The sequence below is a fragment of the Aureobasidium namibiae genome (genome assembly GCF_000721765.1).
Source record: "Aureobasidium namibiae CBS 147.97 unplaced genomic scaffold scaffold_15, whole genome shotgun sequence".
Taxonomy (NCBI): domain Eukaryota; kingdom Fungi; phylum Ascomycota; class Dothideomycetes; order Dothideales; family Saccotheciaceae; genus Aureobasidium; species Aureobasidium namibiae.
In genome coordinates, this window is record NW_013581194.1 from 159032 (window position 1) to 183846 (window position 24815).

The following is a 24815-nucleotide window of genomic DNA, read 5'->3' on the forward strand; positions in this document are numbered from 1 at the left end:
CCTCGCCCACCCAGCAACATCAGCAGTTGCAAGCCCACCTCCAGCACCAGCCTCTTCAGCAACAGAGTCTGGCACAGCAATCCCTTCAGCAGTCTCCCACTATCCAACATGCGCTCCAGTCGCCCATGCAGCAGCATGACTCGCCTCAGCCTGTTCAACATGCTATCGGGACACCTTCTCTTGGACAGAGCAGCACTGTTGATTCACTCACTTGCCAGTGGCTGAACTGTGGTGAACGCCATCAAACCGCCGAGGCTCTCTACGTAAGTCGTCTTGCGCCTTACAAGCATGCTCATGTTCTAACAGTCTGACCAGGAGCACGTATGCGAACGTCACGTCGGTCGCAAGAGCACAAACAATCTCAACCTGACTTGCCACTGGGGTTCATGCCGCGTTACCACCGTCAAGCGTGATCACATCACCTCGCATATCAGAGTCCACGTACCCCTCAAGCCTCATAAGTGCGACTTCTGTGGCAAAGCCTTCAAGAGACCTCAGGATCTCAAGAAGCACGTCAAGACTCACGCCGATGACTCGGTACTCCTTCGCTCTCCCGACCCGAACATGGGTCAGAACAGACCTTCTGGCGGCAACTACCAACACGGTCAGCCTGCACAAGGTAAGCTCTCTACGACTTTTCTTCCACGAGACATACTAACATGGCTTCTAGCTAACAACGGCTACTACCCCCATGACTTGGGAACCAACAATGGTTACCCTCACCCCAACCACGGCTTGAACAGCAACAGCTTCTTCCAGCAACCCCAGCAGCAGCCTCAGTATGCAGGCTATGGCCAGGTCAACTACCCTGCCAGCAACAGCCTTGCTGATATCCAGAGCATGGACACCCGTAGACGCGCCATCGAAGCTCTGAACGACTTCCTTGGTGATATCAAGCGCCGCGCCATTGACCCCGGCAACTACTACGATGTTGGCCAGCGCCTTCAGTCGGCCAACCTGCCGCTTCCTATCAGCACCGGCTACGGCTACTCGACTGGAAACAACTACGCCAGCAACAACAACTCGTCATACAGTGCAGCCAGCTCATTGCTTGACAGCTTCAACAACTCGGGCAACTTGGGCATGACTGGAAACAGCGGTGGTAGCATGTCTCAGGGTCCCCTTACTCAGTCATACTCGCTGCCACTGCCCTCCAACGCTCGTACAAAGCAGGATCTGGTTGAGATTGACAAATTCCTCGAGCAGCTCCAAGCTACTGTCTACGAAAGCAGCAACAGTGCCGCCGCTGCCGGTGTCCAGCAACCCGGATCTCATGCCCAGTACACCAACTACCCTGGCTTCGGCAGTCAGTACCGTAACAGCGATAGCCCCCCCAGCATGCAGCACTCTGGCTCTGTCTCCACCCCTGGACTCGGCTCGCTCTCCAACATGGCTTCTAGCAGTGCTATGGAGACTCCTGCTCTCACCCCTGCTTCCGTGTCATCGTACACCTCAGCCGGCCAGTCGCCCATGTCTACCCACTCTCGCTCTAGCATGAGCAGTGCCCACGGTAGCTCCATGTACCCCAGTCTCCCATCTGTCACAGCCATTTCTGACATGGGCGCCGGATACCCTGCAACCACTTCCGCTCCTGCCTCTGGTCTTGCCTCTGGCTTTGAGGGCTTCGAAGGTCGCCGCTACAGTGGTGGTCGTCTCCAACGTGAGGCTCCTGCTCCTCGCTCTCAGGACATGGACTCCGATGCCATGGAGACCGAGTCCGACGGTGCCAAGACTCCTCGCGCAAGCACCAAGCAGCCTGAGGACTCTTCGTCTCTCGACCCTGCCCTCCGCGCCGCTTCTCAGACTTCAACTGCTGTCCAAAGTCCTAGCACTGGCGCAGGCAGCGATTCCGATGAGAAGCAGGCTACCTGGGTTGAGAACGTCAGAGTCATCGAGGCGCTTCGTAGATGGGTCAGCGAAAGAATTAACAACCAAGAGTTTGAAGGCGAGGGCGAGTACCCCGAACCTCAGCACCACGTTGACCACGACATGCACATGGATCACCACCAGCCTGCCGATGAAAAGACTCTTGAGCCTCATTACGAGCAGGTTCACCACGCAGAGCACGAGCAGCAGCACGAACAGCATGAGCAGCAGGCCGCACCCGAGGGTGACGTTGATGTTGCTTACCCTGTTTTGAAGATCGAGGAGTAAGGAGACCTGTCTCCACTCTTCCTCAGTTGTGCGTGTATGGTATACGTTAGTTTTTTACATGGCAGATTACGAGTAAACGGAACGGATCAGGTTGATGGCGTTAGACTCGCTCGCTCTTCAGACAGACGGGCTTGAAGCAGGCGTTGGAGGCGGAGTCGGTGATTCAGGCTGCAGATATCGCGTCGCAGCACTTCTGCTCTTATTATTTCTGCCAAGGACTCAGGCAGCTGGCATCTACATACCCCGTCGCTGCCTGTATGTTCATTGGCTGGTGCTTTTAATTTCATTACTTTACTTTCATTCGGCTAATATCCTATTTCTTTATGTTCTCGCCTTCTTAAACGTATTCTCAAGTGTGGTTTGAGCGCCTCTTTTCTTAGACGGTGTTGACTTGTGTGGGTTGAGGTCTTCTGTATTGTGAGCGTGCTCTTCATCCAAAGATCCAGCTGGTCCTCCTTTATGTCCTTCAGTAGGTCCCTCTGCATCGTCATCAAACATTTCCTTCCAGGTACCGTCCAATACTTTTGGCGAGTCTCCGTGCAGTCCAACACTGTACGCACCCTTGAGGCCGTTGATGCAGATTTCTCTCTGCTTTGGGAAGTCGAAGATGGGCTTGGGGTATAGGCTTAGATCGCCTTCTTTCTCTTGCTCGCCATCGCCTTTGATCAAGACACCCGCCTTCTTTTGATCCTGAATTGGTGCCTTCCATGGCTCATAGATGTATTTCGTAGGCATGTCTTTAAGCTCGGGAACGTACCTCCTGACAAAAGCACCTTCCTTGTCCCATTTCTGGGGGAACGCGATCGGCGAATAACATCGGTAGTACTGCGAGTAGAACGCAACACATGATAGCCATTGCCAGTTTCCCACATTGCAAGCCGTCTCGTGGTCGATGAGGAGTTCTTCGAATACTTCTGCGCCACGCTCCCAGTGGATGTAACAGCCACCACGCGTCAAGAAGCAGGCTACAGCATGACGACCGAGGTGGTGTATCCAGCCCTCGAGAGCTAGCTGTCGCATCAAGGCATCGATCCATGGAAACCCGGTTTTACCATCTCGCCAGCGGTTGAACCATTCTTCCTTTTGTGGATCGTCTACCTCGTATTCTCCGGTGATCAACCCTGTCTTTTCGTCAACCTTGGAAGGTAAATGCCAAGGTACAAATCGGCAGTGGTCGTTCATCGCAGTCTGAGCGAACGGATATCCTATCGCTGCTTGCGCACCAAAGTACATGTCTCTGAAAAGCAATTGTCCGTGCAAGGAGGTAGGTGGCTCAGAAGCCTTGCCCTTGTACTTATCAAGCACTTCTTGTACCTTGTGCCAGAACAGTCTACATGACAACGAACCGAAATGTAGATGTGGTGAAGTGAGACAAGTTGATTGCGGCTCAAAGGCTGTCGGTGCGGTAGAGGGTTTGCTGAAGGTTGCCGTAAACGTCTCGTTAGAGATGACGCCCTCAAGGATTTGCAAGGCTAGAGATTCACCTCCACGATGCGGTGTAGTCGCTTCTTGTAAGCCAAGTTCTTCCAGAGTCGGTACAGAGAAGTCACCCTTGGGACCTGCGATTCCACCTTCGTAGGAGCCCTCGTCGCCAGTTCGATGTGTTCGATTGAAGTCAGGCTCAGGTTGTGGTTTCTCCTGCTCAACTCCTTCTAGTGACAAGTCTCCAAAATCGGGCAGGTGCGTTGGAGGAGGTAGAGGCTCTGCGACCTTGCCCAGTTTTGCCGCTGCGGCCTGGACCTGCGCTATGGTCATTGTTGGTTTTCCGTGATTTGTCTTGACCAGCAGATCGCTGTCGTAGAGTGTTCGTCCGCTCTTTGTGATGACCCTGACACCCATCTCATTTGCGATCTCGCAGATCTTGTCATCGCGCTCTCGTGCATATGCGTCTGTATCCTTCTCAAACACCAGGTGTGTGATCCGCCATTCTTTGAACAGCTTTGGTAGTAAAGTTTGAGGAGCCTCACGCAAGACAAGGAGTTTCGAGTTTTTGTTGATTCTGGTGATGCCTTGCGAAAGATCATTCTGACAGTCGATGAGAAATTGCCAACGATTGACGCCAACCCTGGCGCGGTACACGTAGTGCGGATCCCAAGTCCAGATGGGATATAGACATTCCGGTTTCAAATCAAGTGCTGCTGCCAGCGCTGGAGAGTCGTGTAGACGTAAATCAGTACGGAACCAGTAAATCACACGCGGAGCCTTTGACATGGTTGTTCAGGGCAATAGTAGGTGGCGATGGCAGGGATGATTTGTTTGCTTTCGAAGCCTGCTGTAGAGCTTGTTTATAACCAGCAACAAGGGACGCGACCACAAAGACATGGCGCAAATTGGGCGTTTTGTCATCCACCATATTCTAACAATTCGATGGCAGGGAAACCGGTGGTTCCTGGATTCGATGATGACATTGATTGAAAGCCAAAACGCGATCGAGATGTTCAGATCTGGCAGGGTCCAACGTTCACGCATTCTGAGTCTGCCTTTGAACATGCGCAACACCTCAAAGGAACAGAGCAATGTTCAAACTTCATCACATGCCACGATTTGATCATGCCTGCCGGAGCGTTTCGCCGATTCGAGAACAGCTGCACCATTGTCCGCCTCTGTCGCCGCTCCAAGAGTAGGAGTGAGTTGCGTATTGATGCCAACTACCATGCGACCGATACGTTGCTATTCCACTCGACAGAAGTATTATAAGCTGTGGAATCTTTGCTATTAGTACATACGGCCACAGTCAGCTGAAAACTGGGCATCCCGTCCGCTCTGCCATACATAAGCAGTTGAACGGCAGATTAGTACTACGGTGGGTGACCACGTGGGAATCCCTGCTGCTGTATGTTTTGTGTTTTGTTTTGCTTCCACGAACTTAACATCCATCTCTTACAGAACCCAAAGATCTCAGTGTTGGCATGGACACAAATGGAAGTCATCTCCATTGAGGGACTTACGAGGGATTCGACAGTCACAGGTTCAGATATCAACTCCAACCAGCCTGACACAGTGCTGCGAGTCAGTTTGTAACAGAACACTATATGTGAAACAACTTCTCTAATCATCTCCTGCCTGAGTGCTCATATATATAATGAACAGCTAGAAACTTAGACTATTCTGTCTCTCGAATCATCTTATCCAAAATGTCACCATCCACAGAACTGTTTCGACCATACCTTGCAAGACACGCAAACCTGCGAGGCATTGGCGATGAGAGACCCACTGCTTTCGAGATTGTACAGGACCTGAACGCCACAGGAAAACTCAACGATGCTGTTGTTCTTATCACCGGATGCTCTGCTGGCCTAGGAGTCCAGACTGCAAGAGCGCTGTACCAGACCGGAGCAAAACTTTACTTGACATTCCGCAATGTTGAGAAGGGCCAAGCTGCTATCAAGGCTATCACAAAAGATGCACCAGCTGGACAGAAGGTCGAGTTCTTGAACATGGATCTGGGTGATCTCGACAGTGTACGGTCAGCTGCTGCCGAGTTCAAGAGTCGAAGTGATAGACTGAACATCTTGATCAACAATGCTGGTAAGTCTACCCACGCTATGCAGATGTCGCAAGATTGATGCTGACGGTTCCAAGGTGTAATGGCAGCACCTCAGGGAAAGACCGTTAGTGGTTTCGAGACACATATGGGAAGCAATCACTTCGGTCACTTCCTGCTGTTTGAACTCCTCAAGCCTGTTCTGCTAGCGTCAGCTTTGCCCGAGCGTAAATCTCGCGTCATCAACTTGTCCAGTAGTGGCCATCTCATCAGTCCCGTTCGCTTTGACGATATGGACTTTTCCAAGGAGGGAAGCTACAACCCATATGCCGCTTACGGACAAAGCAAAACAGCAAACATTTACATGGCCAACTATATCGACAGAGTCTATGGTCACCATGGTATCTGTGCTCTTTCTGTTCATCCTGGTGTGATCCTTTCGACGGAACTTGTGAGGCACCAGAAGGTGGAGGACCTCCAGAGTATTGGTGACCCAGAGTACTTCAAGAAGATCGAATGCACCGCAGAGCAGGGAGCTGCTACCACTGTATGGGCTGCTTTGAGTCCTTATTTCGAGACGCATGGTGGAATGTACTTGGCTGAGGTCGGAGTAGCACCTGCACTTGCAGAGGACGAGGGTATCGGTAGATGTGGTTATGCGACGTACGCATACGACGAGGAGGCCGAGAACCGCCTATGGGAACTCAGTTTGAAAGCAGTTGGGTTCTAGGCAAGGGCTCACTAGCAGAGGCTGTTGGAGGTCCATCTAGTCATTTAGAGCCAGTTCTTGACCCACACAACACCTTCTAGTGTTGATTGTTATAACTTTCGCTTACTCACATATCTCAAGAGAGTCTTAGTGAACTGAAGCAATCGAGACATTGTTGTGTTCACGTCGCTGCGTCGTCCTGCGTTTGCTCGGCATCGCATGAAGTGGAAAGAGCATCACTCCTGCATCCTCCCACTCGCAACATTCAGAACAGTCAGCTGCACCTTCCCGCATCTGCATCTTTCCGCACCAACAACATTCAACGCTTATAGGCAATTATCAGTATGCCTCGTCAGGACAACGCAGTATCATATCTCTGCTTCGCACCAGATGGAGAACCACACGGTGATTGCCAGATTAAACCTTTCGCTAACGATGACATCTCCCGCGACGGTGAGAGCAAGATCTGGATCGGCTATCGCAACGACTTGGACGCCAGCTACAATGGTGGCATGACTTTCAATGAGGTCCTCGCTCAGGCAAGAGCCAATCTGTCACAAGCCATGGATGCGCCATCAAACAGCGCAAAGAGAGCCCAATTCCGCGAAGCATTTCCAGGTTTCGCAACTAAACCGACCGGCGATGTCCTTCAGCAACTACGACAAAGAGAACGCGCATTCAGACAAGCAACTTGTCCAAGTGACACGTGCAAGACCAGAGCCAAGGAGCTGTTGCAGATGGAATGGATCTCTATCAAGTCCAGTGTAACAAAGACCGAGGTTTTTGTGAGTTCTCTGCCGCGTTTCGCTTGGACTAGGACTGACTCCAATCGACAGCTCATCGGGTACATATTCAGACTGCGAGGTCGCGAGATGATTGCCATCTGCCGCAACTACAGCTCGAGCCTATACCGGTTCCAAAGAACAGATGGCAGTGTTAGCACGGATATGTTCATACGCACTGTGTACGTATGCCATATGCGGACAAATCTAAGGAGTAACCCGACGTTAACACTTCAATGTAGGAATTCTGAGCCAAACCCTTCAACTAAGGCCAAGCCTGGTGGTTCCCGTGCAAGTTCAAACAAGAACCTGGTACGTCAAGTTGTTCACAACTGCTTGATGATTATCCTAATTCACCTTTAACAGAAACCTCGACGCTCCAGTAGACTCGATAAGTCTGACGCACTAGACAACGAAGACGTGATGGATGGCTCACCTTCCAATGGATTTTCAACCACGACTCCTTGTGCCACTGTCGGCTCTCCTGCCCAGTCATCCCCCGTCATGTCGATGGGTGAGCCTGCACAAGGCCCAGAAGAAAGGACCGATGACAACAAGCAAGAAGTGGCATCAGCTTTGACTTTTATGGGTCCGCTCTCGACTCTGGAAGAATACACGGGAATAATTGCGCAGCTCTGTCATACATACGGCGTCATTGCGCTCAAGTTGCCAAACATCGTCGCCCATGTCAATACTATGGAGCAAGCTGTCAGAGAAGACAACAGACTTGCCTTATGCCAATCCTTTGCCAAAATCAAGACGATTTTGGTTGTAGCTGCAGCAGGTGTTGACCCTGACTTCTTGGATGAGGAGTACGAAGCAATGGTCTCGAGCGTTATCGACGAGTTTGGCGTGGAACTCCTAAACAGCACGGAAGGAGTCATGTTCATGAAAGACATGGGCAAAGCCATGGTAACAGGTCAGAGAGAATACCGGGGTCTTGCATATGCTAGTCTGAGGGCATACATGACAGCCTATACAGGCTAGCAGCCAGACTTTAACGAAGGGCTTCTCGGGTTCAAGCTGTCTTGTGCATTGAGAAGACCGCTCGCGGTGTCTTCGTCATGGGATCCCATGATCCGTAGATAGCTCTCGAATCGAACAACAGGATCGGTCTTTTCAGGTGTTGTTGCGATTCATGCCTCCAGAATGAGAACATCATGGATGTGCTGCACTGAAGCGACATGGTCAGTAACCGGCGATGGAGAGCGTACAGTAGTTCCTCGAAACTCGAACAAGAGAAAGAGCTGGATGGCTAAAGTATGGTAAAAGAATACCATGAACTTGTTCTGCTTGGTCACATGCAGAAGATGCTTCTGAAGCGAATCGAATGGAATTCATGTGGGTAGTTTCTTCTTAGGCTCCGAATCCACCATATCAGTCACGAGTGCGGAGAGCAACTTAGGTGTCGAGGCCCTACGATAGAGATTGTCCAGTTCAATGGGATTGGGCTGACTTGGCATACAGCTGAAGTCCTCTTAGACGAGTTGAAGCTAGTTAGCAGTAAAACGATAGTCGACGGCAACCCATCGGCGATCTTCGCACACTACAAGCGTTATAGCAAGACAAGATCGCTATAGGCTGAGATCTAAAGACATGCAGCCTGTAGGGGCAGTTGCGTCCCCACATAACGTTGAGTACACGCCAAACTCCAACGTACATGCGAAACATAGACAGCGGGGTCAATGTTGATCTATGGGTCGTTAACGTTGTGTTTCTGATCCCGTCATCGATAGTTGCGCCGTTGTCTTCTCTCCGCATTTCTTCGTACTGAGACAGCGCCGTTCGAGATCGCTGGAAGACCTGGACGCTGAGCTTGTTTGATCACCGAAACTGCTACGCGCATAGACGGAGTTGTTTCTGTGAGACGTGGCAGAGCCTCGTGACCTTCGTATGCGAGCAGAAGTGTCGGCTGGGACTCTTGGATGAGACATCGAGCACACTGTGGGAGGCACTGTTTGAGCGTTGCGGTTGTATTTCCCCATGCCTGTAGCAGCAGATTATCGCAAATGTCAAGGAACGGTCCGATGCGGTCAAACAACGACGGCGGCGATGCAGCATTGAGTAGCGGCCAGGGTCCAAGGATCCGCTGCACGATATCAGTTTCTGTGCACAAGATGGGTCGGAGACCTGGCATCAAGGTGAACAGACGTCAACAGAGATCTGCAAACATTCGTATATTGAGGGAACATGTAGATCATAAAGGACATGTTGCACGAGAGCAGATTTCGATGCTCGTATGACGGTGAGCTGACCTGATCCGGTAAGAGGTAACCTGGGCGAAGGTTAGACAAGAGCGATCTTTGCCTCGTTTGTCCTTTTACTAGCAGCCAGATGTTCTTGAGTATCAGGTCATGGTGGAGTACAATCAGTATAACCGTTGGCCAAGCGTTGCGGAAGGATCTTATCGCCCGTTCCGTAGACAGACGCCTGCCATCCGAAGGTTATTTATCTCAGTGGAGTACTGCCGGCCAGGACCAGAATACATGGGGAATTCGGATGAGGATGTAGAGCAGAAGATGCAGTGCCATTCTAAACGGGACAGCCTGGTACTTTGCGCTGGCGCCTAAGCCAGCAATGAAGCCAGAAAGCATCCAGGCGTACTTTTAGTGTTCGCATGAGACTAAGAAGCATCGGGAACAACCCTCCGACTTGCTATGACAGTTTTGTTGTACAGATAGCTTGAGCGGGGTTACAGTAGACCGTACAGTGTCGTCCGAGAATAAGGAAGTCGACATGAAACTCGAGTATGGCCAAGGGCACAAACAGAGAATAGGACTCGTTACATACGAACCTAGCCCTCACCTCGGATTCGTGATACGTGGACAACCTGGGTTGCGCATGCGAGATAGCAGGTGGTGTCAGAAATACTCGAGGTGTTTCAAGGGTCTGCAATTCGTGGAGGCTGATCCCCATCAAGGGTCCAGGCGTCTGACCGATATTTGGCCGGCATTCTTTTTCTGGAGGACAGACTTCCAGAAGATGGTCCCTAATGGTAAGCTATGGTCTACTAACAGACACAGCAAAGATCCTCAGTGTTGAAACGATGGAGGACATTGTGACCGTGCTCAAGATTGCAAGGCGACGAGTGTTGACACAACCAAGTGGTATGCAAGCAGATGCTCCATGCATTGATGTGCGCGCATGTCTGGATAATTTGATTGTGATACACATTTATAGTGCCTGGACAGGACAGAGATCTTCACGGAATCTCAAATAGATAGAACAAATACTTCCGTTCGAGGTTCGAGCACTAGCCTGCGTCACTGAGCGCCTCTCGTTGAAATGAACAATCTATGAGTCCGCAGCCAGTGACCAGGTACCTGGTGCAGCTGCATGTACACGACTCCGGAGTTGGACATGGTCTTACTGTGCATGAACCAAAAAAATAAGTGTCTCTTTTCCTGGAGAACTTTTTGGAAAGCATACCATCTGTCAGTCAACCCTGTGTTTTCGTGGTCCAGTCCCTGAGAGTGCCCGCGCCTCGCTAAGTCGGAAATGATTTGCTGACAAAGGGACCAGGGACTTTGTCTGGATCCTGGAATAACACCAAGGGGTCTGTGAACATACACGTGCCATGCGCAAAATTATCAGGGTTGGTATCAGAGGCCTTGGATAGCCAGATGTCAAGCGGTACGGGCCATCTCAGGGTCTTTCTGGGGGAAATGATCGCAGTCTAAGCGAATTCGAAACGCGAGGTTTTACCTACACCAGTTGGACAAGACTAAAAGAAAGAAAATCTTTTTCGAATCCGAGTCAAGTCGAGGAGAACTGATGCTTCGAAGGTCTGTGACTTTAGGGTCAAGGTCCTGTCTGAAGACAAAGGTCCAGTCCGGGCAGCTCACAGCCGTAAGCGGTGAGACTCAGGAGAAGCGTGCAGCGTTATCGCAAATTCGCGGCCTCGCGCGTCGTACGTGCTGTGCAGTAGGTCGAGGCTATGCTCGTTCAAGCCAGCAAAGAATGCAATACAGCATCATGGCACATTTGATAGCGTCAACGAGGATGCAGAAATATATCGGTGCAGCAGAATGCGGCTCTGAGGTGATCTATTTTATGATTGCGCATTGCGATAGCAACGCTGCAACGGTGTGCATGATACGATGTTCTTCTGCCCAACAGGGCTGTGCGAGCTGCGTGCGTGTCTACCTACCATTGTACAGTTCGGGGGTACGCCCCGAGTTTCGGGGCTGCCGGGAAGCGAAAGTTCGTGAGAGCTGAGAAAGCATGACGACCGGATATGAGCGAAGTGAACACAGATCCAGCCCATGATACTCTGTGTGGCCACGCAGAAGTTGAGAGAACCGAGATGGAAAGATCGTGGAATGTTGTCTAATGAAAATATGCAGCCGGATCGCAGAAAAAGCAAAAAATCGTGCCGCTCGCAAGCAAGCGTGCCCCTGTTGATCTGGGGAAGGCTGCGAAACTTGGAAAAAGTACCAGGAATTCGGAATCCTGTTGGCTCTTTCTGGTCACCAGTCGGACATTTGGCACGACTCCATACATAGCCGCGATCATGATGACGAGTACGGAATAGAGTGGACTTTCCTTGGAAAATGACCGAGATTTTGACAGGCATGCGAGCAAGCCACGTGTGCGAACGCGGGAACTCCATCACACCCATCCACATGGACCGATCACTGGACATGCTCCGGCAGTCAGCATCGAGATTACGACTCATCCATCTCGTCCTCTCCCCGGCACTTCCTTGCGAGCACCGCGCGCGATACAGCTGCTCTGGCTGATCAGGTCAGATGGAGCGGTCCGAGAGTGCTGAAAGAAAGTTTTTTCCATGGAAAATTCTACAGGCCTTCGGTCGGGCAATCATTCGCTTAGACCTCTGTTTAGATTGAAAGTGCTTTAGGTGAGAAAATTGTGCTCTGTGCGATGTCAGGTCTGCGGCGTGGACGGACGAGTCATGTTTAGGAAATCATTCGATGGATCATAGGCGGCGTTTGCATCGTCGACAGCGCAATTTGCCACGAGTCCCGTAACCCGCATATTCACCTTGAGACACATGTCTGTCGGTCGACGGTTGACCGTTCATCGGTTCGGTGCTTTTGGCTTTGTCTCAAAACGGACCAAACCTTGACCTGGATCGCTTGCATGGCTAGGGTAACTGCCATGCTGCTTAGCTGAGCGAGCACCCCGTCAGCCCTTCGCTGCTGACACGGCAGTAGGTTTCGAGTCGAAGCAAGTACCTCGGGGCTGGGCAGCAGCAATAACGCACAATAGCATGTCGGCCACTTCACCGCTGCTCTTGTGCGGCACAGTCAGCAGGGAAGACGGAATCCGAAGGCTGCGAGACAAGATATGAAACAAGGATATGATGTAGAACGCGGATCAATTGATTGCTACCTCTTGATCATCCGAATAGAAACGTCACAATTCAGGTGGTTCCAAGATTAGTCTTGTCAGCCTTGCTGCCGGACGGATACGAATTACTAGCAGCCCGGTGTCTCCTTTTCGCGCGGTCCTTGTTCGACCCACGGGCCACCGTTAGTCACCCACCTTGCGCTTCAGGTTGCATCATGGTCAATTACTCGAGGCGTCTATCACTGTACCTGGATATATAGATGCCTGCCTACTCCCATTCTATCCGCTCTTTTCGTTCCACACACAAACCACTACAAGCCTCAATCTACATACATCAAAACATCAAGTACCACCACTCGATCATCTCACCTCACTCTACTATCCAACAACCATCTCACTCAAACACCAACTTCTTCTCACAATGCCTGCCATGTTCGAGTTTCCTCCTTGCCCTGGTCCTCCCCCAAACAGGCCTCTTCCTCCTCTTCCCAAGTGAACTATCAATCACTTCGGATGATTTCGAGCACACACATCACCATACCAACGTTTCATGAGGAGAACCAGCCTGCACGCCAGACGTGCATGTCAGTCTGTTCATCTATCAGCTGCCCACTTCCAGCACTGCACCTGCATTGACTTGATTGCATCTTGGAAGCGGGCACATTCGAGCATCTATTCTCATTGGATCCCCACCTCTTCAATTCGAAGCATGATCCGCAGCATGCATGGCTCCACCCCCACTGCCAGCGCAAATCAGCGGCCCGCCATTGCACATGCTTGTGCTTGCCCTATTCGGCGTTCACACTTGCTCCGAGCATGCAACTACAAGATCACATCCGTTGGTCCTCTCATGCTATCATGCATTGCACGCTTGTTGGCCGTTCGGCCTGTACACAATGTTTTCACGACTTTTCATCGACGAACTCATCTCTTCGACACGCTTTTACGGACTTTCTTATCATCTATTTGGATCATTGGCCTTGCACATCACTCTTGAGGAGTGCATGGCTTGGGTGTTTACGGGAATCTTTCATTGGCATCAATATACCCTATGGCAGCAGACATGATCGCGCCTTATTAGTAGTTTACTTCTTACTCAATCAAGCACTTCAACCTTTCAAAACCAATGTCTCTTCCATTCCAAATCCGTGATACTTCTGAGGCCTTTTTCCTAATGTAGTATGCTGTTTCTCCACGTGGTCAGCTCGCAATTTCGATTTACCTTTTGCACACCCCACTGCGCCGCGGATGTTCAAGCTCAGTACAAGGATGAATGTCTCTTCACACCCCGATAGTTGTTCTCGCTTGGCTGCAGGCCAATGACTCGATGATTTAATCGTTCGGGGTGCGCGATCATATTTCTGCGGTACATGATAGAGATCGTCAGGCACGGCTGAACTGCGACCATAATTGTGCTTTAATGTTCGATCGTCAAAGGGAGAGTTGAAACAGCATGAGTTGGCGCAACTACATCATCCATCTCTTTTCCTAGATCGAACATTGCCGGTACGAAAGATGATGTATGCAGTACCGTGAGAAAGAAAGTTGGACATGACAGAACTGCAGAGCCTCAGCGTTTCAGAGCGCGAGCGTAAAGGCAATTTTCTGTCCTCCATCGAGATCTTGCACCATGATCGACTGGACGTCCGCTGGAACCGGCAGTCGCATCTCTGCCCACGACAGTTCAACAATGCCATAACCTTTCTTGAGTTTGCTCGCTCTCGCAGCGTGAGAGAGTCACGAAAAGGGGGTTGAGTTCTGTCGTCTCCTATCGTCGTCATGGAATCGCAAGCACTGACTGCGCCGATTGTGAAATCCTTCCTGCCAGGCAGCCAAGCATCCTTCGATAAGTTCAGCACCAATTGCGCACCTGCACGTGCGAACGATTTCAAATGTTCGGCCATGGCAAACTCAGAGCAGGAACAGGCACCGAGCAGCAACTTCCGCATGTGGCGACAATATTGGCTTTGCTGCAAATAATCTCTTCGGGACCGGCTATCGTGTACGCGCGACAACCCCACTCCTGCGTACAGTAGCTTGTATTTACGTGGAGACTTTTGGAGTCTCCTTCATCTACATACTACGGAGTAGTACGCATCCTGACTAGGCAACGACACAGCAACGCTCACATCCTTGCCGCTTTCACCTGCTACGTGTGCTCCGTACTGTACTCGACAGCGCACAAAACGCAACGTCTTTGCACTAGACTCGGCAACGCAGCATGTAGTAAAATCCTGCACAAACGCTCGAGTTCATGCAGGAGGAGCCAAACAGCGTGTGCACTGTGCAGAAGTACAGAGATGGCCAGAACTCTCATCACGACAGCGGCAGGTGCGGGCGGCGGCGGTGTGCTCCTCGAATTAGAGTTTGCATCCATCTCTTCTCCATTATGGCCATCCTTTAACGAATAGACCAACACCGTCGCACCACTCATCACGGACTTGCAAGCCGCATATGCACTGGAGATCAGGACCACGTGCCTGACGTCTTCATTAAAGACTTCATATATCGAGTGATATATGCCAAATTAACCATACGATAAGCGTCGATATACCCAATCGATGACGGACATTGCTCTGCTTTGCCGTGTCGAGATTACTCAGCCATACTCATGTGCTACAAAACAGCACGCCATAGTGATGGCATGAGCATTGCATGCAGAATGTAAGTCACATGCGTCTTCGCGACCTGAGTTCATTGGTCGAGCGCGACACACAAAGCTGTATGATCAAGAAAACACACAGGCATTCAGGCATCCCGGTCAAAGTATCGCTCGCTCCACTTTCTGTCGCGACTCGACCATCTACTCCAGGATCTGTCAATCTCAGCTCCTCCGCGTGAGTGGAGAATGCGTTGTCATGAGCTGTAGGTACCCACTGTACCATGCATACAGCTGTTCAAGGTTGTCGGCGTCGGCCGAGCGACATGTGCGGGAAACTCGAAAACCCGCATGATGTACGGGGCATCTGCCGACACGGGAAGCGCGACGATGTGGTAACTCTATGCGTAAGCAACATCATTTCGTCAGCCAGCCGACTGGGACAGCTGATGGCGCCTGCGGCCAAGCAAAGTACCTGCCTGAGGCGTCGAGTTTTCAGCTCCAGCCGGACACAGATCCGAAGCTGAACATACAGTACAAGTACTTGGAAGTTTCAAGGGGCCAGACGACGACGTACCAAAGTCGATGGCATAAGCAAGCACCAACTCTGAAGTCTGCGGATCCTCGAGTCACCATTGGAAACAGAAGCTGCCTGACCTGCAGGCTACCTGGACCACCGTCTCGACCAGGCCTTCGATACAACTGCCACGCAGACGTTCTGCGAGCATCAGCAGCGAGAACCTCGGAGGTACGCTCCTTGTTGGACCCGTCGACCGGGTAGAAGCCAGCGGGCGACATGTTGGCACAGGCGTCAGATGTCAAATGTCAGCTGTCAGATGTCAAACGTCGAGTATTCGTTCTCGTTCTGGCCTAGACGCGCCTTGTGTGCCGGCCACTGCATTACACACAGAAGGCTGGATCAGTGTGGCTTGCTGCCTTTATGCCTGACAGTGCAAGAGCTGACCACGGCATACAAAGTATGTGCATACCAGTAACGTGCTAGCTACTTGTCGTCAGACTCGAGGCCAATCTCACCCCTGAAAGGTGACCCTGTTCATGCTTGTATGCTAGAATGTAGAAGGGGCTTCTGCAATGGTCTCTCGTCGGTACAGCGATGCATCTCAGCTTAGTAGCATGTCCGCAGGAGTGTGTTCAATGCTTACTTTGCCTTAGCTTGACCAACAGAACGTTATGTCGTAGATGTTTCCCTCCTAGAGCGTGTATATCAAAACTCGTCGGTAAGCCTGCTGTTCTTCGCTCTTGCTGCGTGACTAAGAATGCTCTTTATGAACGTCAGTAGAAGTCGGATGTCTTGATGACTAAAGGCAGTACTATATCCAGGCTCGTATCACGGCGAAGGGACAAAGTATGGTCGTGAGGAAGGAAGTTGTATACCAAATTAAACGCCGGTGTATCTTAAACTTAGGAAGGACGATGCTTATAAACAAACGCTGTCGAGCAGTCCTCTAGAGGTTCTTGGAGGGGGGAGAATCCAGCAGTCGACCCAGTGACTTCCTAAGCCTTGGGCTCCTTAGGCTCCTTGTCCTTCTTCTTCTTCTCTTTCTTCTGGGCAGCCTCGGCCATGAGCTGCTCAAAGGCAAGATGGTCGCCCTCCTCGTCTGCGCTGCGTGCGGCCTTGATGAATACGTCTCCGATGACGAGCAGCGCGTGGGCTCGCTCGATTCGCTTGTCGACCTTGACGGTTTTATCGTAAAGCACCTTGTCGCAGACGTCGCGGAGCACACTTTGAATCTCAAACTTGGAGCCTCGCCATGCGGCCGCTAGGATCTTGCCTGTCACGCGACGCTCAAAGTCGGCCTTCTTCTCGTCGGTCCAGTCGTCGCCTCCGCGTTCCTCTGCGCGAGCCATCTCTTCGATTTCCATCTGTGCGCTGATAGCGGTGCTGACTGTACCCCAAGTCTCCTTGACAAGCGAACCCTTGTCCTTCAGACGTGAGAAGAAGCCGGTGACACCACCGATGATGGGTTTTTGGCTCTTGATGAAAGTGGCGGCTTTTTGTGTGTAGGTCTGACCGATGGCGTGTAGGATTTCCAGACCGAATGACTCCATCTTGAGGTTCTCGACTTCTTGCTCCATCTTCTTGCGGAATGAGGTGGTAACGTCCTTGCCCTTGTCGGTCTCAGTCCATACGCTGACGCGGTTGATGAGCTTCTTGGACAAGTCCTCGATGCGCTCCTCACGGGCGCGATCTCGCTCGGCTTCAAAAGCAGCGAGTTCCTCCTTTTGCTCCTTGGTCAAGCCGCCCTTCTTCTTCTCTTTTGCACGCAGGGTCTTCTCTGCTTCGGTGACGCCGGCAGCCTCCATACGGGCCTCTTCTTCGGCACGTTCGGTGAGAGCCAGACGTGTAGGGACTCCCTTCGGTCTATCTTGGGGGTAAGAGGGTGGTGGTGGTGTGGAATCTTCCTCGGAGAGATTCATCTTTTCCACGCCATCTTTCAGATCGGCGGCAGCACCGGCGTGGGATTGAGCGGCGGATTCGTGAACGGTCTTGTCCATGCTTGCTTTCTTTTCCTCGATGTTGGCGGCAGCGGCTTCGGCCTCTGCTTGGAGAGCGGCGTTTTCCTCCTCGTGCCGCATGGTGATTTCCATAGATTTTTCCATGTCGCGGACCATGGAGATCTCACCGATCCTGTCCTTGTTCTTAGTGAAAGTCGACACATGAGTGGTCTGTGTCGGTCTGCTTACCAGTCTGCAAAGGCATGACCACCGAAAATCTCGTTGAACATCTCCGAGGGGTCCTCTGCATGGGCGTCAACTCTTGTCGCAGATGGTGACTTTGATTGCATGTCATACCGAAGCCCGTGTTGGGCATTGCGCCCTCCTTGCCGTAGTCGTCATATTGCTTGCGGAGTTTCTCGTCGCTGAGTACCTGATAAGCCTCGCCGATCTAAACGGACAAGCGGTCAGAAGACAAGTTTCCAAGAAGGGACTTGTAAGGGCGACGCACCTCCTGGAACTTTGCGCTGGCCGTCTCGTCGCCGGGGTTCTTGTCGGGATGCAGGCGGATGGCGAGTTTGCGGTATGCCTTCTTGATCTCGACGTCGGTGGCAGTGGGCGGCACTTCTAGCGCGTCATAGTATGCTGTGTCCTTGACCATCTTGGTCGCTGCTCGAGTCTTTTGTTCTTGTCCCTGGACGAAGGTTTGGTGGTCGAGCTTTGGTGTGCTCCGGAGGATATGGCTGGTCAGGTGCGTCGAGGAAAGAATTCCAACTTAGGACGATGTCATAAAAACAATATGTTGGGCGTCGCTGGCAACAAAGTTCCTTGTTGTGCCTATCAAGTTTACCTGCTCATGCCCGCCTAAATTGTGGCCGCGCAAGAGCCTTCTTGGCGCCTGACGTATTGAATCGCGACATGTGAAAGACATTCGAACCATGCAACCCTGTCTCTAGATCAATTCTTCATCCCTTGCTGTACTTTTCTATCTCAGGCAATACCTTTTTGTAGCACTTTTCGACACGGACGTCTACGAAACATGCTGTCATCCTGCCTCAAGGACCGTCGATTCGATCAAACCACGCCCATGCTCTATCCCCAGCAACAGCTGCTTCCATTACCACTCCGAGTCTCTGCACCACTCCATCCACTCCAACCTCGAACCTGGCTTTCTTATAATCATCTGCCACTTTGGAGTCATAGATCACCATTCGTAACTCTACAAGCCAATGCTCTGCAGACACGTGTCGAAAAGTGAACAACACGTTCCGACCACTTGATGCCGCGTAGAGCAGCAAATCCGCAGAATCCAAGTTTTCAGCTCTTGGTTCGTCTAGCAGGTATGAAGGTGCATCGACGCTGATGCTAAGGTTACCATAAGCCGCGTTTGTATAGGTTCCGGTGTAGTTTTGTAACGGGAGTTGTGGCTGTACGCGTTGCGAAGGTACATTGGGATATAGCTTGGAAGGAAGAGCCTTGAGCTGTTCCTCACGTTTTTTTGTAAGATAGCTTTGCCTAACATCGCGTCAGTTGGCGCACGCATATGCTATCTTCACTCACGTCTTATTCATGTCGTAGAACTCGTCCTCCGGACCGCCTAGAAACTCATCGATCAGTCGCCATCCTATGGCTTCGAAGGCTGTGTTCATTGAATTTTGAGACATGACGAGTCCGAACTTCCGGTCAGGCAAAAACTTGAAGCTTGACGCGTAGCCACTGATACCACCAGTGTGCGAAAAGACCCTCTCGTTACGGTAGATGCCTCCGTCAAGCCCCAGTCCATACCATACAGGTCCTGTGTAGGGTGCCATGTCAACACCTTGTATGGAAAATGGGTACTTTAGCTTAGCATGACCATCCTTGGAGACCGGACCGGCCTCATGCATGAGAGTGTGAATCCACTTGCTGTAATCAACGACGTTGGAGATGATGCCACCAGCTCCATTGGCGGGGTCCGCTACGTTGAGCGCCCATTTCTGATAAGATTGCGTGTCTTGATTCCATGCGTAGCTATCAGCCAGGACGCAGTGAGGGTTCAGTGTTTGGCAGTGAGCTGCGTCCTGACGAGAGTAGTAGGATTGGTTCATTCCGAGAGGCTCAAAGATCCACTCACGCAGCAAATCTGCTTGTGGTTTCCCTGTCACAGACTGAAGAACATGAGAGACGGCGGTGAAGAATAGGTTGCAGTACTGGAAGACGGTCCTGAAGCTTGCGCTCGAGGTCATATGACGCATGAGATATGTCTGGGTTCTGACGGTTAGTCCTCGATCGTACCACAGCGCGTCGTGTCCAGGTATGCCAGTGCGATGGGACATGGCATCAAGGAAAGTGACATGAGTTGTCAGATAATCGTCCTCGAGAACAAAATCGTTACCGGCAATGTCGTGAAGCGGAGTGTCCCATCCGATGTGAGCATATTCATCTTGGTCCTGGACTAACAATGCTGTGAGAGAGGCTGTGAAGGATTTGGTGGTGCTAGCAGCCTGGAAGAGTGTATATGGTGTGAATGGCACATCAGGGAGGTTCGCGTGCCCAAAACCCTTATCGTGTCAGTTCAGGGGGATCTTGCAACTCAGGCCAGGTACTTGGTCGCAAGGAGAGACAAGGAAAGTGGAAGTTGCGAAGGGATGCTGCTGCTGTGCAATGGAGATATGTCAAAGTGCGAGAAGCAATATTACCTTGGACCATGTCTTGTTTTCGTGCACAACAGCAATGGCCAGACCGGGGATGTGCCAAGTTTTCATAAGACTATCAACAAACGAATCGAAAGAAGGATGGAAGGGGTTGTTGTCGGCAACCTGAGCATCCAGATTGCCAAGGAACGATTGCGATGGATGCGAAGACGAGGCCAAGGTTAGACACAGAAGTTGAGCAGCCACGCAAAAGGCAAACGGCGAAGTTGATAAATGGCGCATTGGGTCGGTGTATGAGAAAATAAGTCGCAAAACTCAAAGGAGAGAAGAAGCTGGGACTCGGTGCATCTTATGTACCTCTCAAGGCAGCGAGATAAGGACGCGTGAAGCGGGGCGCGAAGGATGAGGATCAAGATCCGAGGCCATGGAGTTTACCATAGCGAAAGGTGCTGCCTGATCGAAAAGATGTGGCATACAGCGGCCATCTACTGGCATGAGAAGTAGGTAAGCAGCGGAGATGGAGCCAACACGTGCGTGATTTGAAAGTCTCGCAGATGAGTGCCAACCGAGGGGTGGAGTGGAGAGGGACAAGGGCGGTCCGTGAGGAGGCCTGGCCTGTGGCTGAGCTTCATCGTCCTTGGCGGCACCGGCGGCATACAATGATGTCTTGTGTGTCTTGCTCTCCGGAAGAAAGACCAGAAACACGCACCCATCAACCCCCAGAAGCTCCATCTCCATCTCTCGCATCACCATCCCACGCCGCATCACTCTCATCAGATCTGTATCTCTGGTCCTGAAGTAGTGCAAGTCGCCGAACCCCACCACCTTGTGCGACGCTCGTCGTGCTCCACATGTCCCCGTGCTGGTCGTGACAGCATCGTGTAGAGGCCCGTCTCATTCTCACTTCTTTCGTTACACACCCGCATTTCCCGTTCCGACTCTTGCTCCGCAGTCATGGGTAACCAGCCGTCCAAGGGCGAGAAGGGCTCGCAAGACGGCCCTGATCTTAGCTCTTATCCCTCCTTCTCAAAGTCCGACACCCAAGGCTCGACGCGTTCTTTCCGCGGCTCCATTCGCTCAAAGATTCCCTCAAAGATATCCACCGACAACCCGCGCGGTTCATCCTCTTCGCTAGCTTCGCCTAAGAGACAATCAGAGCCAGGTCTGGACACCGCCGCCCTCCAGGCTGCCCCTTCGAACAAGCACAAACGCTCCCCCTCTGCTCCCTCTTTGTCCGAAACCTCGCGTAGGAGCAGTGGAGCAAGCAACGATGTCGACGACCAAGATGATGCCCAGGCTCCTCCGTCTCCCACTCTTTCGTCCTCTATCGGCCACGGCCATTCCGACATCACAAAGGCCCAGCGATCCGGCGAAGTCGAACACGTTTCTGACGCTCCTCCCACCGGCACCTTGCAACACAACAACCTTACCGAACCCACCGAATCTATCCTGATGAAGAAGGCTGATCACAAGCCTAGCGCTGCCGCTCTGGCTCTCGCTCTGTCAGAGGGCTCGTCTTCCTCCAAGGACATGGGCATTGGTGCACTCAAGACGTCGGATCTGGATGACATGATTAAGCGCTTGATTGATGCAGGATATGCCGGCAAGGTCACAAAGACCGTCTGCCTGAAGAATGCCGAAATCTTTGCCATCTGCCAGGCTGCTCGCGAGGTCTTCCTTTCGCAGCCCGCCCTGCTGGAGCTTGCTCCTGCAGTCAAGATTGTCGGCGATGTTCACGGCCAATACACCGACCTGTTGCGCATGTTCGAGATGTGTGGCTTCCCTCCAAACTCCAATTACCTCTTCCTGGGTGATTACGTGGATCGTGGTAAACAAAGTCTCGAGACCATTCTGTTGCTGCTTTGCTACAAGTTGCGCTACCCCGAGAACTTTTTCCTCCTCCGCGGCAATCACGAGTGCGCCAATGTAACTCGCGTCTACGGCTTCTACGATGAATGCAAGCGCCGCTGCAACATCAAGGTGTGGAAGTCGTTCGTCGACACCTTCAACTGCTTACCCATCGCATCCGTTGTCGCCAATAAGATTTTCTGTGTACACGGAGGTCTGTCGCCCAGTCTTTCGCACATGGACGACATTCGCAACATTGCTAGGCCGACTGACGTTCCGGACTATGGCTTGTTGAACGATCTGCTTTGGAGTGATCCAGCAGACATGGAAAACGACTGGGAAGCCAACGAACGAGGAGTAAGCTACTGTTTCGGCAAAAAGGTCATCATGGAGTTTCTCGCGAAGCACGACTTCGACCTTGTTTGCAGAGCGCACATGGTCGTTGAGGACGGATACGAGTTCTTCACTGATAGAGTCTTGGTCACTGTGTTCTCAGCACCAAACGTAAGTTTCCAATGGATGATATACCTGACTATTTGCTAACATCTAGTCACAGTATTGTGGAGAGTTTGACAATTGGGGAGCCGTCATGTCCGTTTCCGGTGAACTTTTGTGCAGCTTCGAGTTGTTGAAGCCACTGGACTCGAGCGCTCTCAAACGACACATTAAGAAGGGCCGAAACGAACGTCAAAACATGCTCAACAGTCCGGTGAGTAGAGGCTTTAGCGTTGCTTCAAGACTGCAAATACTAACTTCATGCAGCCCGCTAGTCAGTACCCTCAGAGTTATTAGTCTAGTTGAGAAAAAGCAACTAGCCTCATGTGCACATAGGCTGCAGTGCGGTTGGATACCTTCCATGACGATATGGTGTGGGATCAGTGCACGTGTGTTACGACTCGATTGAGTGACATATCCAGAGAAAGCGGCATATCGACCAAGCCAAGGCGAATGACAAGCAGCGATTGGGCAGGCTTGAGCAACAGTTGAGACAAAGACGACACTCCGAGGCGACACAGGCAGAATCTTGGAAGCATACAAGCATGCAGACGCAGAAGCCGAACAACAACCAAGTCAGGCGTCTGCAAGCTGTGGTGGCGTCAGAGTTGGGATTGACTCGAATGCAAAACACAAGGTCGCGAGAATGGCTGAGATGTTTGTCAAGGTGGACAGGACGGAGTTACAGGATAGCCGCTCCAGAGTGATGGCGAGGCAATTAGAGGTCGGAAGGTCCAGGCTCGGATGGGCGGGAAGGGTGGCGTTGGTGGGGTATTTAGTAGTCAAGTCACGAATGCAATGATTGGAAGCGACGAGGAGATGCAGCAAAAGAAGCATGTGAAGTGACTGGATGTGAGGAGGTGGTTGATGTTGCAGACAAGATGGATAAGATGGATAAGATGGATGAGCCAAATGCGGGGTTTAGCCGAAGCGCACTGCCAAGGCAGGCTGGCGCTGGGGCCCACACGAAAAGAGGCCCAGCGAAAAGGAATTTGTCGGCCGCTCGACGTCTGCCAACGCCAAACGACACTTCTCTTCGTCGACAACAACAGCACATATCAACACAATGGCTGACCGTGGAGCAACTCGTGGCGGATTCGCATCTCGTGGTGGTGACCGTGGTGGTGACCGTGGCCGTGGCGGTCGTGGTCGCGGCCGTGGTCGTCGCGGTCCCAAGAACGAGGAGAAGGAGTGGCAGCCCGTCACCAAGCTCGGTCGTCTCGTCAAGGCCGGCAAGATCAAGTCCATGGAGGAGATCTACCTCCACTCTCTGCCCATCAAGGAGTACCAGATTGTCGACTTTTTCCTCCCCACCCTCAAGGACGAGGTCATGAAGGTGCGCAAACCACAGAGATGCGCAGAGAGGAGATTGCTTCATCTGCACTGCCTACGACAACAGCAGCAGCAGCGCCTACGACGAAGCCTTCTTTCTGCGCATTGAACAAGAGACTATCAAAGAATCCAGCCACTAACACATCTCCCCCTCTTACAGATCAAGCCCGTCCAGAAGCAGACCCGTGCCGGTCAGCGTACCCGCTTCAAGGCCGTCGTCGTCATTGGTGACTCTGCTGGTCACGTCGGTCTCGGTATCAAGACCTCCAAGGAAGTTGCCACCGCCATCCGCGCCGCCATCATCATTGCCAAGCTCGCTGTTGTCCCCATCCGTCGTGGTTACTGGGGCTCCAACCTTGGTGAGCCTCACTCCATCCCCGTCAAGGAGAGTGGCAAGTGCGGTTCCGTCACCGTCAGAGTAAGCAATTTTCCACCTATCCACACCTCAACAGCCCTCCTAACTTCTTTGCCTCCCAGCTTATTCCCGCTCCCCGCGGTACCGGTCTCGTTGCCTCCCCCGCCGTCAAGCGTCTGTTGCAGCTTGCCGGTGTTGCCGACGCCTACTCCGCCTCGTCCGGTTCCACCAAGACCCTCGAGAACACCCTCAAGGCCACCTTCGTCGCCATCACCAACACCTACGGCTTCCTCACCCCCAACCTGTGGAAGGAGACCAAGCTCATCCGCTCCCCTCTCGACGAGTACGCCGATGTCCTCCGCCAGGGCAAGCGCTACTAAACGTCTCGCCTCGTTGCTTGCTAGTCACGCAGGGGTGTTGATGTCGTTGAGTAACAGATTTGTCAGGGTGTGATTCATGGTGAAACGAAAAGCTGTGGGCCACTTTGATATCTTTGTTCAAAAATGGGTTGCGTCAATGAAAAGCAAAAAAAGCACGTTCTTCGCAAACTTCAAAAATGATATCCATGTTCCCAAAAATGTTGCACTTGAACCTCGAGTCTTTGATCTTTGACCTTGATTGTTCCACTCCATGTTCTAGACGTCACACTCGCTG

The 24815-nt window shown here is 51.9% G+C and overlaps 10 protein-coding genes across 10 annotated transcripts; 7 read left to right on the plus strand and 3 right to left on the minus strand.

Annotated features, from left to right (window-relative positions):
* Positions 1–125: 125 nt before the first annotated feature.
* On the plus strand, positions 126–2154 carry M436DRAFT_53202 (uncharacterized protein; the record flags this gene model as incomplete). The annotated part of the gene is made up of 3 exons (XM_013569430.1): positions 126–263; positions 316–619; positions 671–2154. The coding sequence occupies 3 exons, from the start codon at positions 126–128 to the stop codon at positions 2152–2154; spliced, it is 1926 nt and encodes a 641-aa protein (XP_013424884.1).
* A 321-nt stretch (positions 2155–2475) lies between these two features.
* M436DRAFT_53079 (Cryptochrome/photolyase FAD-binding domain-containing protein) lies at positions 2476–4365 on the minus strand (the record flags this gene model as incomplete). Its single annotated transcript, XM_013569407.1, has 1 exon — positions 2476–4365. The coding sequence occupies one exon, from the start codon at positions 4363–4365 to the stop codon at positions 2476–2478; it is 1890 nt and encodes a 629-aa protein (XP_013424861.1).
* Positions 4366–5288: 923 nt separating this feature from the next.
* M436DRAFT_74972 (short-chain dehydrogenase) lies at positions 5289–6368 on the plus strand (the record flags this gene model as incomplete). Its single annotated transcript, XM_013569504.1, has 2 exons — positions 5289–5682; positions 5737–6368. 2 exons carry the CDS (start codon positions 5289–5291, stop codon positions 6366–6368), a joined length of 1026 nt encoding a protein of 341 aa, XP_013424958.1.
* An 851-nt stretch (positions 6369–7219) lies between these two features.
* M436DRAFT_74973 (uncharacterized protein) lies at positions 7220–8116 on the plus strand (the record flags this gene model as incomplete). Its single annotated transcript, XM_013569505.1, has 3 exons — positions 7220–7311; positions 7372–7441; positions 7496–8116. The coding sequence occupies 3 exons, from the start codon at positions 7220–7222 to the stop codon at positions 8114–8116; spliced, it is 783 nt and encodes a 260-aa protein (XP_013424959.1).
* Positions 8117–9865: 1749 nt separating this feature from the next.
* Positions 9866–10353, plus strand: M436DRAFT_66051 (uncharacterized protein; the record flags this gene model as incomplete). The annotated part of the gene is made up of 2 exons (XM_013569459.1): positions 9866–10124; positions 10310–10353. 2 exons carry the CDS (start codon positions 9866–9868, stop codon positions 10351–10353), a joined length of 303 nt encoding a protein of 100 aa, XP_013424913.1.
* A 4700-nt stretch (positions 10354–15053) lies between these two features.
* On the plus strand, positions 15054–16341 carry M436DRAFT_66052 (uncharacterized protein; the record flags this gene model as incomplete). The annotated part of the gene is made up of 8 exons (XM_013569460.1): positions 15054–15106; positions 15195–15279; positions 15336–15436; positions 15471–15789; positions 15952–16018; positions 16059–16103; positions 16242–16279; positions 16339–16341. The coding sequence occupies 8 exons, from the start codon at positions 15054–15056 to the stop codon at positions 16339–16341; spliced, it is 711 nt and encodes a 236-aa protein (XP_013424914.1).
* A 221-nt stretch (positions 16342–16562) lies between these two features.
* On the minus strand, positions 16563–18159 carry M436DRAFT_28696 (DnaJ-domain-containing protein; the record flags this gene model as incomplete). The annotated part of the gene is made up of 4 exons (XM_013569316.1): positions 16563–17691; positions 17748–17802; positions 17856–17949; positions 18010–18159. Coding segments are annotated over 4 exons (1428 nt in total), but the record flags the coding sequence as incomplete, so codon positions are not given.
* A 394-nt stretch (positions 18160–18553) lies between these two features.
* M436DRAFT_52844 (beta-lactamase/transpeptidase-like protein) lies at positions 18554–20413 on the minus strand (the record flags this gene model as incomplete). The annotated part of the gene is made up of 3 exons (XM_013569361.1): positions 18554–19013; positions 19059–20038; positions 20177–20413. The coding sequence occupies 3 exons, from the start codon at positions 20411–20413 to the stop codon at positions 18554–18556; spliced, it is 1677 nt and encodes a 558-aa protein (XP_013424815.1).
* A 672-nt stretch (positions 20414–21085) lies between these two features.
* On the plus strand, positions 21086–22771 carry M436DRAFT_53111 (serine/threonine-protein phosphatase PP-Z; the record flags this gene model as incomplete). The annotated part of the gene is made up of 3 exons (XM_013569414.1): positions 21086–22483; positions 22536–22688; positions 22742–22771. 3 exons carry the CDS (start codon positions 21086–21088, stop codon positions 22769–22771), a joined length of 1581 nt encoding a protein of 526 aa, XP_013424868.1.
* A 769-nt stretch (positions 22772–23540) lies between these two features.
* On the plus strand, positions 23541–24541 carry M436DRAFT_52856 (40S ribosomal protein S2; the record flags this gene model as incomplete). Its single annotated transcript, XM_013569364.1, has 3 exons — positions 23541–23810; positions 23967–24224; positions 24284–24541. The coding sequence occupies 3 exons, from the start codon at positions 23541–23543 to the stop codon at positions 24539–24541; spliced, it is 786 nt and encodes a 261-aa protein (XP_013424818.1).
* Positions 24542–24815: the final 274 nt, after the last annotated feature.